Raw genomic sequence first — 18281 nt, 5'->3', positions numbered from 1 at the left:
TTTTAAAAACCTGAGTGCATATGCTAGGATTGTAGCAGACAGCTGACCCTTGAGAATATTCTCTCTAGCTCTCCATCACATTTTTAGTGTAAGTACCACTGCGGTGACACACTGGATGCAATTTGTCGTCTTTTTTTTTTCTCCCTCGGTAAGGTGAAGAGCAGAACTCCTGAGAGCTGGCCTCCCTGAGAGCAGAAGTTCATGACCGTACTCTAAAATCTTTTATTTAAAAAAGGGAGATTAAACATTAAATCTTCTAAGCCCTAAAGATGGAGTGGGTAGAGTAGTCTCAGATAATGTCACTCACACACTCAGCCAACACCCCTTTATGCATGAAATCTCCCTTAATTACATCGACACACACTCACACACACACACACACACGGCTAAAATAACCTTTGGGTCTGGTTTTTACCTGCCGGAAATCTTATTTGCCTGACCAAAGACATTTCAAAAAAATTCTATATGCAGTTTACTTAAAATACTAAAACAATACAATACAGTAAGAATTTATTGTGTTTAAGTATTTCTTATAAGTGCAAAAAAAATCCCCTGCTTTGCCAAGGGAAGTTGCATTAAGTCAGGATGGAAAAATAATTTCATAGTCTTTGAAGCAGTTTGTCATTTTTAGAGCCTTGTGCTGTCTATCAAATTGAACCAGTAACGAAAACAATGATGGCTCTTCTTTTTCTTTCTTTCTTTCCTCCCAGCCAACTCCAACTGAAATCACCTTATCTACACTTTAGCTACAGTATGTATATATGCTTTGTGAATTCTGGTTCAGAGCCCATTTCCAGGCCTAAAAATATGAACAGGAGCCTGATCTCTTGAAAAAGTAACTAATGATCTCCTGTTCATGGCAATTAAGGTTAATGTGCAGTATACACCGATCAAGCATAACATTATGAATACCTGCCTAATATTGTGTTGGTCTTCCTTTTGCTGCCAAAACAGCCATGACCCGTCAAGGCATGGACTCCACTAGATCCCTGAAGGTGTGCTCTGGTATCTGGCACCAAGATGTTAACAGCAGATCCTTTAAGTCCTCTAAGTTGTGAAGTGGGGCCTCCATGGATCAAACTTGTTTGTTCAGCACATCCCTCAGATGCTCAATTGGATTGAGATCTGGGGAATTTAGAGGCTAAGTCAACACCTCAAACTCGTTGTTGTGCTCATCATGTGCCACATGGATGGCAGGACCCATGATTTCCCAGAAGAACGTTGCCCAAAGCATGACTGCCTCTGCCGGCTTGCCTTCTTCCCATAGTGCATCCTGGTGCTATGTGTTCCCCACGTAAGTGACACACACACACACCCAGCCATCCATGTGATGTAAATGAAAATGTGATTCATCAGACCAGGCCACCTTCTTCCATTGCTCCGTGGTCCAGTTCTGATGCCCACATGCCCATTGTTGGCGCTTTCGGCGGTTCACAGGGCACCCTGACTGCTCTGCGGCTATGTAGCCCCATATGCAACAAACTGCGATGCACTGTGTATTCTGACACCTTTCTATCAGCACCAGCATTAACTTCTTCAGCAATTTGAGCAACATTAACTCGTCTGCTGGATCGGATCACACGGGCCAGCCTTCACTCCCCACATGAATCAATGAGCCTTGGCCGCCCATGACCCTGTCACTGGTTCACCACTGTTCCTTTCTTGGACCACTTTTGATAGATACTGACCACTGCAGACCGGGAACACTCCACAAGAGCTTTGAGGACAAAATGTTCACTTGCTGCCTAATATATCCCACCCACTAACAGGTGCCATGATGAGGAGATTATCAGTCTTATTCACTTCACCTCTCAGTGCTCAGAATGTTATGCCTGATCGGTGTATGTAAGGAAAAAAACATGACACTATTCACTGAAGTTCTGGTCACAGTAATATTTTGCACTGAGGTCAAGGGATAGCAAAACTAACATACCTGACTGCCATGCATTGGAACTTGGAAAACAATTAAATATACTGAGTGATATAGCTGGTGATTAGACGTTTAAGAGTCTCCTTTATGGATTAATTTAGATCAATTTTTGTCTTCCTCAATTATTTAAACATAATCAATAAGATCTGGTGAAATCAGCTAATGGTTTAATGTCAGGTGTGCATTTATTGACTCCGGGCTCCAGGTTTCTATGGTTTTCTTGTTGCATATTGTAGTAAAATATTTATGTTTAAATGTAGCATTCTTAGCACTCTTCCCCACCCAGGTACACAAAGCTCTACCCCTAGAATCTAAAGTTAGCAATAGCAAGGACCCTCAAGACATTCTCTTATATTGTTAGAAGTCAGCTTTCGTGTGTCGGAGTGTGCATTAGAGCACTCGAAAGCCGACTTATAGCACTATAAACACAAAAAATTTGCTCTAACCGATTTATCAGAGAGTTCAACCGCTGTTCGTTTTTCTTCCTATTGAAAAAAAAAAAAATCCTATTGTACTTGATTCAGCCATTCGAACAATTCAAAGCTTTATACAAACTGTGTTACAGACCTGCCCGGGAGCATTGTTACTAATTTCGTGTAGAGCTTTACCTCCTTCAACAGGAATAAATTGCTCCATTTCAGAAAAGAAAGAGTTGAGATTTTTCCCCCCTGGTTTTACAGTATTTCTTATGGTTTTTCTTTTTGTTTGTTTTCTTTCAAAGCACAGTATGAATTCTTTGATCATTGGAGATTTGTGTGGCTGTGCTGGGAATTGAACGATTTCAGCCTGAGATGTGGGTGGAGTAAAGGGTTGTTGAGAAGTGTCAATAAAATAACTAACGAGAGGGCAGGGTAAACACAAACAAGCACTCTGACCTCTGCTTTTCAAACTGACTTTTCTCAACCATGTAATACACTTGTCCTCAAGACATGGTTCAAATCGTTATATATATATATATATTTTTTTTTTTTTTTTTTTTTTTAACTCATGTTCTACATTTCCCATGTTGTTTGTTCCAGTAAAACATGGCGAGTAAACCTTTAAAGACTACTTGTTATTTATATAACTGTGGGCTTGTTTTATAATGTTCCCATGAGTTATATATTGTGGAAAGGCAGTGCACTGTCGCTGGTACTGTAATAATAACATTCAATAATCCTCTTGAACCACTATAAAATGATTGAATTATGCATTCCTAAGTCATATTCAGCCCTTCAAATAAAGGCCTAAGGCGGTCATGTGTAGTTAATTAAGCCTTAAAATTAACGGGATTGCAAAAGAAAAATAATATTTGAGCTTGCTATCATTGTTTGGCACGTAGGGTCTGTAGCTCATGTCAACATGGCGGCTAGCTGTATTCGATCAAACAGTAGTGAGTTATTACTCTCGTGCACGTTTCTCACACATACGTAATGGTTTGGCTCAAAATAAAAAAAAAATAATGAAATACATCTGTGAATGAAATTTATTGATTATTTTCGCCTTCCCCCCCTTATCTATTATACTTTGGACGCCCATAAGAAATGGTGTCTAATGACAACAGTCCCTCTGAGCCCGGGTGAGGCGTAACCATAGCAACGTGTACACGCGCACCAACTTTATAGCATAGAAGCCAGAGGTTAGCCTCGCGTGCCTTAAAACTCTTCAAATGATTACTTCTGGATTTTCTTAAACATTTCTTAAAGCAAATAAATCGCATTGCATACACGGTAGCAGGAAGAAACGCTGAAGGAGGAAGCAGGAGTTTTACATGTGACACTTTGAAAGGTAAGACAGTTTGTGTTGTATCGGTTGCGGAATGCGGTGCTATGCAAGCTCGCGACATTTCTTCGTAACATGAATTGCTTAGAAACACTGAAGATAAATAATTCTTTATTTTCGTAGCCAAGGTTATAAATCCACTGCATACATTGTCATAACCTATGCTGCACCACGACAGATCGAAGCTACACCAATTTAAATCTAAACTTATGATTTCCGGTCAGTTCATTACACCAGGGGTTCTCAAAATGTTTCTGAAATCTTTTAACTCTCAAATAATTTCCAGAGACAATCCTCAATAAATGTGTGCTATGATACACCGATCAGGCATAACATTATGACCACCTGCCTAATATTGTGTTGATCCTCCTTTTTGCTGACCCGTCCAGCAGGCAGACTTCACTCCCCACGTGCATCAATGAGCCTTGGCCGTCCATGACCCTGTCACCGGTTCACCACTGTTCCTTCCTTGGACCACTTTTGATAGATACTGACCACTGCAGACCGGGAACACCCCACAAGAGCTGCAGTTTTGGAGATGCTCTGATCCAGTCGTCTAGCCATCACAATCTGGTCCTTGTCAAACTCGCTCAAATCCTTACGCTTGTCCATTTTTCCTGCTTCTAACACATCAACTTTGAGGACAAAATGTTCACTTGCTGCCTAATATATCCCACCCACTAACAGGTGCCATGATGAGGAGATAATCAGTGTTATTCACTTCACCTGTCACTGCTCAGAATGATATGGCTGATCGGTGTATTTTATGCATTAGAGCCACACAGCCTCTTTTCCTGATGTTTCCATGAACTGATCACATCAGATCCAGGTCAGCATTATTTATATGCGACCAGACGAAAAGCCTAATAGCTATAAGTGACAGTCAGTACGTTTACATGCAACCAAATAATTAGCTCAATCGGATTGAAAACATTTTGTGTATACACCTCAGTCAAGAATGAAATTACGATCGGATTGAAAGGGATGGTGTAGATCAGAAATAATCCAACAGGAAAAAAATAGACATTCTCTAAAGTATCTTCAGCACATGTGCAGTGCAGTGGTGCGATTGTGATGACAGACACTCTGTGCTTGCGCAGAAGTTTTCTTCGCAATGTATGTAATCCACCCGTAAATGTATATTTAAATCAGACCGCAGTGTTTAGGGAAGATATAAACAGTACTCTTTGGAATGTGGAGTTGGATTGAATTCATTCGGATTGACGAAAATGGCTGCATGTAAACACACCTAATAATGGTGGCTTGTGATTTCTGTCATAGCAACTAAACTGAAAGGTCTCATACACTCTGACTGTGCTACACCCTGCTTTACCTAATCACTGCACTATTCTGTTCTACATGGACTGGATTTGCAGCTAAAAATCAGTATCACTGATGATATGTGAAAGCTTCAATGTGAAATGTGAAATCTTTGGACAAACAAAAAAACAAAAAAATCTGATGAAACAACCAAAATCTGATGTCAAAATTGTTCCTTCTCTATCATGTGGCCACATTTTATAGTTGTGCGAACAGCAATAAGTTTCAGTATATCTCTGTTATCACCTATGTTGCCAGTTTTGTAGGTTTCCAGCAATATCAAGCTACATTTATACCGTCCAGCCATGTTGTTAATACAAATAATGGGCTGATTCTTTTTCCCCCTTGCTTGCGCTCTCTTAATAGACTCTCATTCTCAACATCTCCGCCTCCGCCAATGTAAATTATTTGTGAAAGTAAATGAATAATAGCAGATAATTGTAGCGTTGGTGTGAAATAACTAATCAAACCGTGTATTTTTAAAATGTATGACGTTAATCATTATTACAATTCACTTTGCAACAAAGGCCTTGATTTTGAGGTGTAAATAGTGTATACAGTTCAGAAGGGGCTGATTTTAAGGAAACATTAGGCCTGGTTGAAAGTAGAATTACTTTAATAAAAAAACAGTGAGCATAACTGGTCAAACAGCTTCCGAATAAATCTCTCTTTTCGTTTGTGTGATTTTTAAAACACATAAAATCCTACACAAAATCTGAGATGACAGGATGAGTCTATCTTTTGTCAACTAGTCTACGGTCCTGACAATTTAATTAGGAAATGCCATCCAATGACTAAATGTAACCACTCTGTATGAGTTTTTGTGCCATTGGCTAGGTTTTGTTTTGGAATTGGTTTTGAAGTGACATCTGGTTGCTTTTGTCAGATTTGGCAACTCTTCTGCTGATGAAAATGTATTAGCAAGTGGTCAGTGAAGACGCATGATACACATGAAAATACCAGACAGACATTAATCTCAAGTCTCAACACGCCGTCTGTGATTTTAGGCCTATCTTAATCTCTTATGTCAGTATCTTTTTTTTTTTTTTTTTTTACAGATGCTGTCTATTTCCTACTGTAAAATGGCCTAAAGACATAAGCTCTGGTAAACAGTCTGTCATATCCTGTGAGAATTTTTTCCAACCACTCCAAGCCATTACCAAGTCAGGATTAAAACAGATACAGTGTGATTTGAGCACGTAGGCAGAAATCTAACCTGTAGGTTCTGGCATTGTATCTAGACATGTCAAGACATGTCAGTGATGATATAAAAAACGAATCAAACAGTTTATATACTAAGATGTACACAATTTACCCCTCAGCCCACATGAAGTGAATCCTAACTTGCCTAGACACAATCCTACAACAAGCGATTGTAATAAAGGTCAAAGCAATCACTTTGGTGAATGTGGTATTTAGTCTGAAATTCAAATGACATTCTGGGAGTTTATAACAACCCATATATATATATATTCCTGAGGCAAATGCACATGGCGTTTTTTCGCAGCACTAAATCGATCGGCTAGGTCCAAATTCCAGTAAGTGAAAAATATTTGTTCCTACAGAGCAAACAGTGTTTTACATGAAAGTACCTGACAGGTACTATTGTTGTAAGAGAAGAACATTAGTGTTTGGCTAGCTAAGCAGATATTGTCAGCAAGAAGAAGAAGTCAAAGTGATTTACAGAATTTTCTTGCGTTTTATTACCTGACTGCTGAGTCGAGCCCTGACTGTGCTGGAGCATTGATCAGTCAATTAACATGATGTAGTGAGAGCAATATAAAGTTACTGCGAGCGTTCAGAAGCAATGCATTTCAAAGCCTTTGTGGCTTATATTGGCAAGACTTTGTCTACAATAATCCTCCACTGTCAACAATGTTGGTTTTGTCACTCGGGTACTTGCTTCATCTCAGCCGAGACTCCGAGCTTCACAGGCTCATATTAATGTTATTGATCAATGTCAGCTTCTCCGCCTCTCAATTCTGATCTAAGGGGAGTTTGACTTTCTGCCTTCAGCAGCTTATAGACTTATAGTAAATGTTTTTTTCATTACAGTCTCTGTCTCTTTCTCTACCTTGAGCTTTGACTGCAATAACTCGTCTGCTTTATTACATACAGTTTTCAGAAATGTGACAACTGGCAAACTGAATCGAAGCCTCAATAATCAAAATGACGCTACTAGTGTTGACAACTGTATGTAGAAGTGAATGAGGTGACTGTGTGACATCCTATGAACAGATATATTCCCTGTATGCTCTTTGTTGCTTTTTGTACTTTTGCTACTTATGTATGAATTTAGTACAGTGGTCTCAGAGCAAACCCTCAAGCCTGCTCTTAAACGTTGCTCCTTGTTTTGAAGGTTAATACATTTGTCTTGATACGATTTTTTTTTGTGTGTCTTGCTGGCTGATTGCTTGCAATTATTGTTTGTGCTTAATTATTTTGTAATGCGCTCAGAGAAGACATGACTGGAATAACAAGAAAGTGTTGAATTTTAGATAGACTACATGAAGGCGAGCACTGTGTAATCCAAATGAAGTCTCTGAATTAAATCCATAAAATCAATTCAGATCCTAATGTGAAAAAATCCCTGTTGAGACCGACCTCATGTCCAGGGCGTTCAATTAATCATGCGTTACCATAAAACTAAGGGTGGGCGATATGGCAAAAAAATATATCATATCACAATTCTCAACTGTATTTCTATTTTTAGTTTTACAATTAATGATATTATATTGTCATATTTGTCAGTGGTACATAAAACTCCATTTTGTAAGGTGAAAAAAACCCAGTCGGGTTTTCCTTTGTGGTTAAACCAAGAACATTTTTTATATAACTATAACCGCTGAAATATAACCAAGCATTTTGTCGACTGAGTGAAACCGAGTTGCTTCTAGATTTCATTGCAGCTTTTATATTGACTATAATAAAGATTACGTATTGAATACTGACTTTCAGTAGGGACACTGTGAGTGATGAAATAAGATTAAATATAATTGAAAAAAGTAATATAATTATGTACGATCTTTGGCTTAGTCCAGTTTCTTTATTGTGCTACAGAAGCATTATCTCACTATGGCTGAGCCAGAGACACCTCTCACAGGGCGTTCATCTTCTAGCAAATCAAAACACTCCAGCGCATGGAAGAGACCTTCTCCTCCAGCCCGAGATGAGTCTGTACTGAAGGGTTCAGACACAGAGCCTGCAGGTAAGAGAATAAAGATTATCATGGGTTTCCACAGGTCACAGGGATTTTATAACTCCACTGCAGAAGGTAACTGATTAAATGTCAAGATCTATTTTATACTTTTTATTCCTCTCCTAATTACATGATTATATAACATATAAATATATATATCATACAGTGCTAATTTCTTTGGTTCTCCTCCAAAATATATCATGATTTAACTGTGTTTTTCCATACATTATACATGTCCCTATCATGCAATCCCACAATGCAGTGACACAATATGACTTCATTTCCCATGTTGTTTGCTTGTGTGTATGCATGTGGTAGTGGGGGATCATGATGAAGAAACTATTTTACCAGTGTCAGAGGAAGAGGATGCATACACCAAAGGCCTGGTAATTCACTTATTTATGCTAAATTAGAGGCTTTTAAACACAGTCACTGATGAATTACCTCACACTCATTGTGATTCTTATCTGATTGTAATCTGCAATTCACAATTTCTCTTGCCTGAGGCTTTCAAGCCTGACAGCCTTGCATACTAATCAGTGCTTTTTTTTATTTTTTTTTATTTGTGTTACTAAGGCTTTTTGGTGATGTGAGAGAATTGTTGATTCATTGCTTCACAAACACTGTAGCCTGTAAGGCTCTGCTGGACCATCTTCATTTACTATGCCTCATTGATCACACAAATTCAGCAAATGCTCACAGGTCGGCCAATGAAAATATCACTTTTCTCCCACCAGCTGCTCTCAGTCAGAATCGAAATAGGAAAATCCATTGTGGAATTGTAATCTATACACATAAATGAGTGCAGTACTCCTTTTATCACTTAAACTGGAGAAGGAACCTTTGCTTACTACACTGCCTGAGGAATGTCTGAGAAGCAGCAGAGGAAGAATAACCTAGAATGCATAGGGTGATAGGGAGGGATTGGGTCAGTGAACCTGCTGCTACTCTGTCCTTGGCATCATTGACATTAATAGAATTAATTATAGCCCTCTGGCTGGTAAAAGAGCAATGGCATTTACATGGAGTGATTCTGCAGCCCCTGCTGGGAGACCCTGTAGAAGTGGCAGCTGGCAACCAGAGAGAACTGGATTACATTATACTGCCATTCATTATCGCTGAACACTCGTAGACAAAGGTCAATACTGTTAACTAAAGTATGGTTATTGTTATGTTATTAAAAATAATATCTAAGCCTTAGGGAAATGATTAGTAATTAATCATGTAAGTGCCACTTTCAAAGTATTTTCTTGGGTATTAATAAAGAGACAGCTACTCATCCTTCCTTCTAACTTGATAAAAGCCCCTTTATCGTTCTGGCTAAAGAAAAGCAGCCCTAAAACAGGATGCTGGCACCACCATGCTACACTGTGGGTCTGATGTTCTGTTGGTGAAGAGCACCGACTGTTTGCATTATGGAAATATGATAACTTTGGAAATTGTTCTAATCAGACCATAACACATTTTGCCCAATGGTTTGGGGGTCATTTAGTTGTGCTTGAGCTTTTTTGTTAGAAAAGTCTTCCATCTAGTAGCCACCCTACCGCTGAGCTCAGATATGTGGGGAAAGTGAGAGATCACTGAGAGATTGAAGGATTGTTACATGCCGAGATTAATCACTACTTGTCAGATATTCCTGCGTCTCCTTCAATTTTGCCCTAGGTCTCTTGGCATCCTCGATGGTACATTTTTGTGTTGTCATGTTGGTATTTTATTGGTAATTTTGGAGCAACATCCTGTTTTTGGTGATGTCACTGTGGTGGTCCATTTTCTCTATTTATTGATAATGGATTTTGCATAGTTTGATGGTATGTCTAATGTTACAATTCTTTTATACCCTTTTCTTTGATACCTTTTAAATGTTGTATATATATATATATATATATATATATATATATATATATATATATATATATATATATATATCTTTTTAAGTATCTCCTCATGAAATTCTCTTTTCTCAATGGTACTTTACAGAGGGAGCTTTTAAAAAGGCTAGTGGCCTTGCCAGGCGTATCAGAGGCTTCCTGGACAGATGAAAATAATAGAGCCTTGGACAAGTTCATTGCAGATGCTACAATCAAGCTTCTCATTATCTACCCCGACCCTTTCTCCGGCCTGTGTGTGCAGTACAACATGCCAAGCCAGGTACTGCCAGTTCTATTCTGGGATGCAGTGACATTTGGTGTTGGATTAGGGCAGCAGTCGTACATCACCACTGACTGATGATACTGCAAATTATTCATGACTTGAAAATCAGTTTTGTGTGTTTTTTTACTTTTGACAAAGGATTTCATGTTCTATTGAATATGCAACATTCTCTGCACAGTGTTCAATTCCAGTGCATCTGCCATTTTAGTTTTCAAAGCTGTCAGTCTTTAGTGTTTTAAGAATTCTGGCTATCCATTATAACTGGCGAATATGAAGTATTACCTGCTTTATTTCTCTCTGCTACATCTCTCTCTTCCTCACACACAGGTGGTGGAGCAGCTGGCCTACTTCATACGCAAGGAGGACTCTATGATTATGGAGGAGACTTTTGAGAGCTGTGTGCAGTTCCACACAGTGCAGAGAGGGGGTTTAGAAAGCCTGCTGAGGCTAATGAACGGGATCTATGCACCACTGGTCACTCACAGTACAGACTGGCCAGAGAGCATCAAGAACAATTATATAGCTCACATGCACCGCTTCATCACCTACCTGACAGGTACACAACATGACACAAGAAACAGCACTCTCTGCGTGGGAGTACTTCTAAAGATACTTCCAGCTAGCCATGATGCACTACCATGACTTTCAGCAAAAAAGTTTTATACCATGGTCAGCAAATATCATCTGACATGTAAGGAAGTCATCGGACATGAAAGGATCAAGCGAATTTCTGTTTTGTTTGCATGTAGGGTCTATACACACAAGTGAGTGCAGCTAGTTGGAGCTTTGGATAATGAAACTAGTGAGGATTTCAGAACCTCTGGTGGTTCTGGTGCAAGCTATACTACTGGGTTCAAATTGGCTACAAGTGTTTTTGGTATTTGTTCAGGAAATGACTTGTCCCTCCCCTTGTTTATGATGAAAAAAATGCAGACTGGAAACCAAAGCTCTTTATATGCAGCAACTTTTCTGGATTGATATGTATCCGCTGATGAAAATGATCTACACAGAAAAAAGCATCCAGATTTTAATGTGCACTCATTTATTTCTCTCCTGAAGAGCAGGCAGTTAGACTGTAGTCCATTGATCTTTCTTCACACTGACTTTACTGGACCTTTGGAATTGCTCTTCACATTGCAGTCAGAGGGCCACTCTTATCTCGCTTGCCAGAGTACAATGCTAATAATCATATTTCAACCCTTCAGACAGCTGAAATCAGATTCCTTTTGTGTATGTTGATCTTAATCACTATGTGCAAGATAGATCCAGAGGTAGCTCTCTCGCTCTAAACTGCTTTATGAATGCAGGCCCAAGACTCCCTGCACTACCAGCCATTTATAGGTAATCACCCAACACGGTCCCATGTGATGGTTCAATTATCAGACCAATCATACCAATCAGTGCACCCACGTCACCCTTTACACGGCCTGAGTAAACACAAATCACAGCCCCACCAATCAGACACCATTCTTACCTGGGCAAAAAAAGTCGCGCTGCACTGCACCCTGTCTAATCAGAGAGACATTTTGATCATTTTTTACAATTCTCCCTAATCTCCATTCTCTCCCTTAAATACACATTTCTGCAAATCATGCTGAAGTCAATACATCTGCAATCCAAGTAACACATTTCAAGGCTACAGAAATGTTTTATAATAAAAAAAAAAAATGCAGCCAAATCAGCCCAGGAGGATAAACATTGTGCAGGGAGTCTCTTTGATTTTTGTTTTAACTCACTAAAGCAATAACAATGAAGTCACAAAGTGGACTCCAATGACTGATAATGATGTATTCAGGTTGTTAAGCACAGTACTAAAAATGATTTAGTTTGAAAGCATATGGTCGATATTGGCCCAAAGGTGTATTTATTTTACTCATCATGCCTGATCCAAAAATAACGCTGTAGCACCATTCATTCTGAAGCAATTCATTGTATTGGAGATTATTTAGGGAAATATATAGTGAATAAAAAAGATATTGTAAACCCTCTCCTACACGAAGAAAAAAGCACCACACTCTGCTGTTATCCATAACTCTCATTCATTCTTTAGATGCTCACACCTCCTACGTATATGTCTTTCTCATTGATCTGTGAATGGACTGAGTCACCTATCTCTCTGCTCCATGTTTTCTTATTATTTCTCCCTCTTATATTTCACAGCCAATCTAATTCTGCCATTGTGTCCCTCTGCTCAGCCTTATTTAGTTTTCCTGTTCATAACAACCCTCACAGAATGAGCCAGCACTGCTCATAGTCACAGTGATATTCCAGCCTTGTTTCATTTAATCTTTTTATCTGTGTATTAGTACATGTTGTGTTTTCTTGTCTCATTTCTTCTTTCTCTCTCTCTCTCGCCTTCAGATTTTCCTTTTTCTAAATTCATCTTAATTCCCCTCTTCTATTCATAGCCTTTATTCATGTTTTTCTACCCATATTCCTCATTTCACTCTAAGAAGAAGGGCTGCTCAATAGGTCTTTGGATGGTTAATAGTTCGAGCTTTCTAAAACAGTTCTACTTTTCTGAATGGCATACCCTCACCCTTTGTTACAGGAATCTTTAATGGACAGTCCAAGGAATCCATCTTTTTCTAAGAGTACATATTTAAGTTGCTAATGTGAAGAGGTAGGAAGGACCTGCTGAGAAAGAATGGAATGGTGCTGAGAATAACAAAAGTAAAGCGAGGAATGACAAGCCCTTATGTGCCACTCAAATAAAAAATAACCCTTTCTATCTTATTCCTTGATATCATTACAGTTCCCTTGTTTGCAAACCTTATGTAACATTAAATTGATTTGCTCAGTAATGTGGTAAATGATGAGGTGTAATATGAATGGTAATGTGATAATGTGCAGCATTTATTGGGCTGTATTGTACTGTGTTATTGCACAGAGCTGTGTGTGCTCTCTTGGAGCCCATAAACTCTTTTACACTCATCAATTACTGGGCTGTGATGCTCATTTGAGTCCTTTTTGGGTTTAGGCATTCCTGTACTTTCAGATAAAATGCATTTATCTTCTGTCATGGCTTTAATTCATAGAATTCAATTATTTTTATTTGCTGCTCTTCATAGATGCACGGGTTAGTCTTGTGAGGAAAACAGTGCTTTATATTCCTCTGGAAGCCCTACAGCACAGCCCAGAGGTGGCTGCCAGAGACAAAGAGATGGTGAAGAGGCTGGAGGGTAAGGACCAAAAAAGGACTTGCAAGGAAAGTGCACAGCTCATGTAAAAAGAATAAGCTTTCACAAGATGGTTTGCCATTATATCCCTTTTGCTTCATGGTTTGTGCTTTTCAGTGGTGATGATCCATTGGACACGGCAGATAACGGAGGTGCTGAACATACAGGTTGCAGTCGACGCAGGCGACAGCTCTGGTCTTCTGGATGAGATCACTTTCTGGATGAACCGCCGTGATGATCTATCTGGCATCAGCCAGCAGCTCCAGAAACCAGGAGTCTGTCACATTCAAACCATACTGCAGCTATCTATGTCCGCTTATGTGCAGCCATTCTGCACCCTAGCCAAAAAAATTCAGGTACTGAATTCTTTTGTGTTTATGTATGTGTGAGCTGCGATAAATGCACGTGTATGACACAAATTTATAGGCCTCTCCAGTAGCTTTATTATACCCTTTGGAAATGAGACTATATCACATCCAGGTATTGTTATGACTTGGGTAATTCTGCTGATTTAAATCCCTAAAGGCAGTTATTTTGTTGCTTGCTTTAATAATGAATGAGGTTTTTTTCTGATCCTAAATCAGGTACTAAAGGGCAGCTTCTAGCTAGAGCCTAAAACCCCTAGCTTAACGCAGCACTGAGCTTCAGAGCTCCAGCAAGAGTAGGCATTTCATAAACTCTCCAAAGGCCAAGGAAAATCAATATTGTCAGACTGAAATAATGAGACATTCAAAGCTGATTGACCTTGCATTCCATGTAATTGGTGCTCTTAATGTTACAGCTGTAGGGAGAGAGTCAGCAGAATGCTGGATCAGAGCTCTGTGACCGTAGATAAGCCAGGGGTTTCCAAAATACTCCTGTGAATGGTGGCACTCAATTTAAATTGAGTATTGAACTGGGTGTAGTTGAGGTAACAAGGCAAAGGACTACGTGCAGTAAATTTAGGTGTTGTCAAGCGGGTTAAAGTGAATGGTGTTAACTGAACTAAAGTGAATATAACGTTGAAGCGAATAGAAATAAGCCATGTTAAGCTGTTGAATAGAATGGAATTGACTCTACCAGCTATACTTGGTGTTTGAAGTTGACCTAAACTCTGACTGAAGTTTTGTCTTTTCCTACAGGATGGCTTCCTACAGGCCCAGTCTAACCTGTCTTTCCTCTGCATACTGAGGGAGCCATATGAGGAACTTGCCCAGCTCAAACCTCGCCAGATAGCACACAAACTGGGCCATATCCTCCAAATTATCCGTTACATCTGGGTGAACTCTCCCCATTACAACATCCCTGCGAGGATCACTGCGCTCGTAATTAAGGTACAACAAGGTGCCACCGGTGTCTCCCTGCTGTTGAACTCTTAGGTCTCCTTGAACCAAACACATCTCTAAAGTGCATCTCAATGAGCCAAGGATAGTGACCAATTACTCTTTGGTAAATGCTCACTAAATCCTTTACTACATCTAAAGCTTGCCAGTTCAGCTACAGTATCTCCCTAAAAACACACAGACCTGCATAGTCATCAGCACCCCATTTCACCAAACCCACACCCCCTCTCTCTTCCTCTGTCGATTTCTCTCGCTTCTTAACACTTCAAAGCCTGGTGAGCTTCAGGCCTCTGCTCAATAGATAAGCCATCAGCTGTGGCTCTGTAGCTCATGTAGCACGTGTGCTTTAGATCATTGGGTGAGCGCCCTGCTTTTGTGTGGTACAGGCTTCCCAACACCATTTGCTCACAGCTTTGCTCGCTTTTCATTTCCTTCTCCACTTCCTCAAGAGTGAAGGGAAAAACGTTTAACCTCTCATAATTACACTCTGACCCTTCAGCTGCTGAAATCACACGCTCTCTTTGCTGTCGTGTTTCTCTCTTTTTATTCCTCCTTTTATTTCTTTCCTCTTTTTCATTCTCTTATTTGATAATATATCAAGGCAGGTTGGTCTGCCACAAAAGCATTCGATCTAATTGTTTTTTGTGTAAATCACATGTTAAGCCCATAGCTACACGCTATCCCAAAAGCTTTATCAACTGTGCTGCATGCAAAGATCCACCTTTAACCGTACTAAACACTGAAATTCTGAGAAAAAGACTACTATGTTCTTCTATTCTGATGATTAAAGTTCTCTTTTTACATTCACAGAAAACCTAATCAGAAGCCTATCACTATTGAGTATTGAGCAGATGCAGAGTTTGTCAGATTACTGGCAGATCTTGCCATAGGATTAAGAACATTGTTGTGTAGTCTGTTGCAATGTCTTATTTGTCTGTTTTTGCAAGACCTCCTTCCAAATTCTTTTTGAAACCATTTGCTAGACTCACATGACGTATTTTTTTTTATATCACCATTTTATTTTTTTGATCTTTTGGAGCCCACACAATCTCAGTCTTAGATGCTTTGCTTCAGACCATTTGATGTGTTAATGTAAATTATCTCATCGGCACTCTACACCTTCATATACAATGTATGCATGTTCAATGCATGATCTGAGGTTGGGACCGGCACTGAGAGTTAACTCTTCAGTGGCTAGGTTAGCGCCCTGCCCGGGAATCAAACTCGTGGCAATGAGACCGCGGGATCCTGCAGCTGGACCACCAGGAGGCTACGTGGCAGGGCTCTATACCTACATTAATTTATTTGCTAGAAATAAAAGGTTAGCAGATTTTACCACTAAGCTCAAACTGACCCGTATTTGTAAAGACATCAATCTTAACTCAGTCTACTTTAACATTCTTCCACATATTTTAGTTACCTGAAGTAAAATATTGGTTTATAGTATTTATTTCCAAACTGCTATGTCAATTAGGATCCTGAGTCTTGTTTCATTGCACCTCCATTTCCAGGTTTTCTTGCTGGAAAATTGAATATCTGTTAAGCAGAATGAATGCTGCCAGTGACTGATATAAATACCCTCTATGGAGATTGTGTATTGTTATTGTTTGGAATAATAGTGTAATTTATCTCAAGATTTTTTTTTTTTTTTACACAGTGGCATGAATGCACTTAAAGTACACAGTCTGCAAGGCTCCATCCGTGCTCAGTGGCCTGGATCTTTCTATCTGGTTCACCAATAAACTAAATTGTCCTTATATGCTGATCTTGGACTAGACTTTTACACATGACACTCTTAATCATTGCAAAAGAACAGCAAATCTGGTGTTAGATCAGAACACACGGATAATATCTGTCAACGTGCTGGCCCATATATGCCACACTGCTTTTAATGTTTTTATTGGCTGTGTGCAGTCGCATGTTAGCAGTGGTGTGTTTAATGGAAGTGAAACGGCCCCAGTTATTGCTGCATCGGTCCAGTGAGGTTTTAACTGTTCTTTTTTCAGTTCAGACGATGTCTCCCTGCAGCCAGAAAAAGTAATGTAAGAAAAGTCTGTTACCTCAACAGAGAAAGATGATTGTGTGCTATTTGAGCTCACATTTTATGGTGAAGGAGATAGAAAAAGAGGTATAGTGCACAGAAAATGATCCATGATTCACTTTCCAATAATAATCAAAGAGTCATTGTATGATTTTCTGTGTGTGTGTGTGTGTGTGAAATGGGTGTGAAACATGTGCATTCCCCCCCCTACTTGTTCACTTTGCTATCATTGTCTCTGATACATGCATGCAAGTGTCTCTCAGAATATTCTAACAGAATATGGCAGATGATGATGAGTAGCAAGAAACTCCACATTATTTTTCTTCCACACATATGGTGTGAATGTATTACTGCTATATATATATAAGTTATAGTAAGTGCCTGGTGTAAGATTAGCTAAGTGACTGAGCCAAATAGATACAGAAGACCAATCAAAGTCTACCTTCATAACAGATTTCCTAATACTATTGAGCTGATGTAGTCAATGTCACATTAGTATTATTTTCCAGTCAGTCATGACGGATGTTTGACTCTGTTTTGCTGTCCCATTTAATGTCAGGAGTAAAAAACAGTGGAAACACACATGGCTATTAGTAATCGTTTGTAATATTCTCCACCAGTATTCACAGACTAATATCCTCATTGTTATTTCATTCCTGAGATCTGTGGCTTTACAAGCGCCTCTGTTTTCGTCTCATGCCAGATATTCAAGACCATCTGCTGTTTTTTTTTTTGTTTTGTTTTTTAAACGCTCACCTTCTCTTCTCTCTTTATTTCCAGCATCCAATAAATCATACACAGCTCGCCCTCTCGACCTTTAACAGAGAAAATTCTGACATATTTCTTTAGGTTCCAAAAGTGAAGACTTGCTCATTGGTGCCAAATCTGACAATCTATAGAAACTCTGGAAAAAACCTGTGATTAGTCAAGGGCTTGAAAGCTCGAGGGAACGAGACTCGAGGAACATATGCTGTTTTCATTTTTAGCATTTCTTTTTGCGTAGTGCAAAGGACGAGATGAAGAAAAGATTATTAACTCCTAAGCTGGTTAATGCCATAGATTCTTCAGTATTTCGGTAAAATGTGAGTTCAGAGTAATATTACGTATCAAATTAATTAGCTTCATTCTTGGTTCAGAAGCTGTAAAACATTTTCTCTCGTCTGCATGACACACACACACACACACAAGTCTCTGTGCATCTCAGTGCAGCGTTTGGTGATTTCTCAGTCTGGATTAACCCACTGATCAGAGAAATGAAAATGGATCTGTCATTTCACATCCTGTACTTTATTCATCATATTTGATAATTACACTTTCTACGCTTCCTCTCATTCTCTCTTTCCATTTCTTGCTCCTTTTCTTTTTTAATTCAGTATCT

General features: G+C 39.2%; 1 protein-coding gene across 2 annotated transcripts in view; it reads left to right on the top strand.

The window, feature by feature from the left end:
- Positions 1–3528: 3528 nt before the first annotated feature.
- Positions 3529–18281, top strand: part of dnah2 (dynein, axonemal, heavy chain 2) — a 122734-nt gene continuing 107981 nt past the window's right edge. Inside the window, exons 1-8 of one of the 2 annotated variants that reach the window (XM_058395942.1) lie at positions 3529–3697; positions 8072–8219; positions 8529–8596; positions 10188–10358; positions 10689–10917; positions 13433–13543; positions 13658–13896; positions 14662–14853. In XM_058395942.1, the coding sequence (XP_058251925.1) occupies positions 8087–8219; positions 8529–8596; positions 10188–10358; positions 10689–10917; positions 13433–13543; positions 13658–13896; positions 14662–14853 (1143 nt within the window). In that variant the 5' untranslated portion in view covers positions 3529–3697; positions 8072–8086. Of the gene's footprint in view, positions 3698–8071; positions 8220–8528; positions 8597–10187; positions 10359–10688; positions 10918–13432; positions 13544–13657; positions 13897–14661; positions 14854–18281 lie in introns of those variants that run through there. The other variant, XM_058395943.1, reaches the window with a different exon arrangement.

This window comes from Hemibagrus wyckioides, linkage group LG07 (genome assembly GCF_019097595.1).
Source record: "Hemibagrus wyckioides isolate EC202008001 linkage group LG07, SWU_Hwy_1.0, whole genome shotgun sequence".
Taxonomy (NCBI): Eukaryota; Metazoa; Chordata; class Actinopteri; order Siluriformes; family Bagridae; genus Hemibagrus; species Hemibagrus wyckioides.
This window is presented reverse-complemented; position numbering and strand designations above follow the sequence as displayed.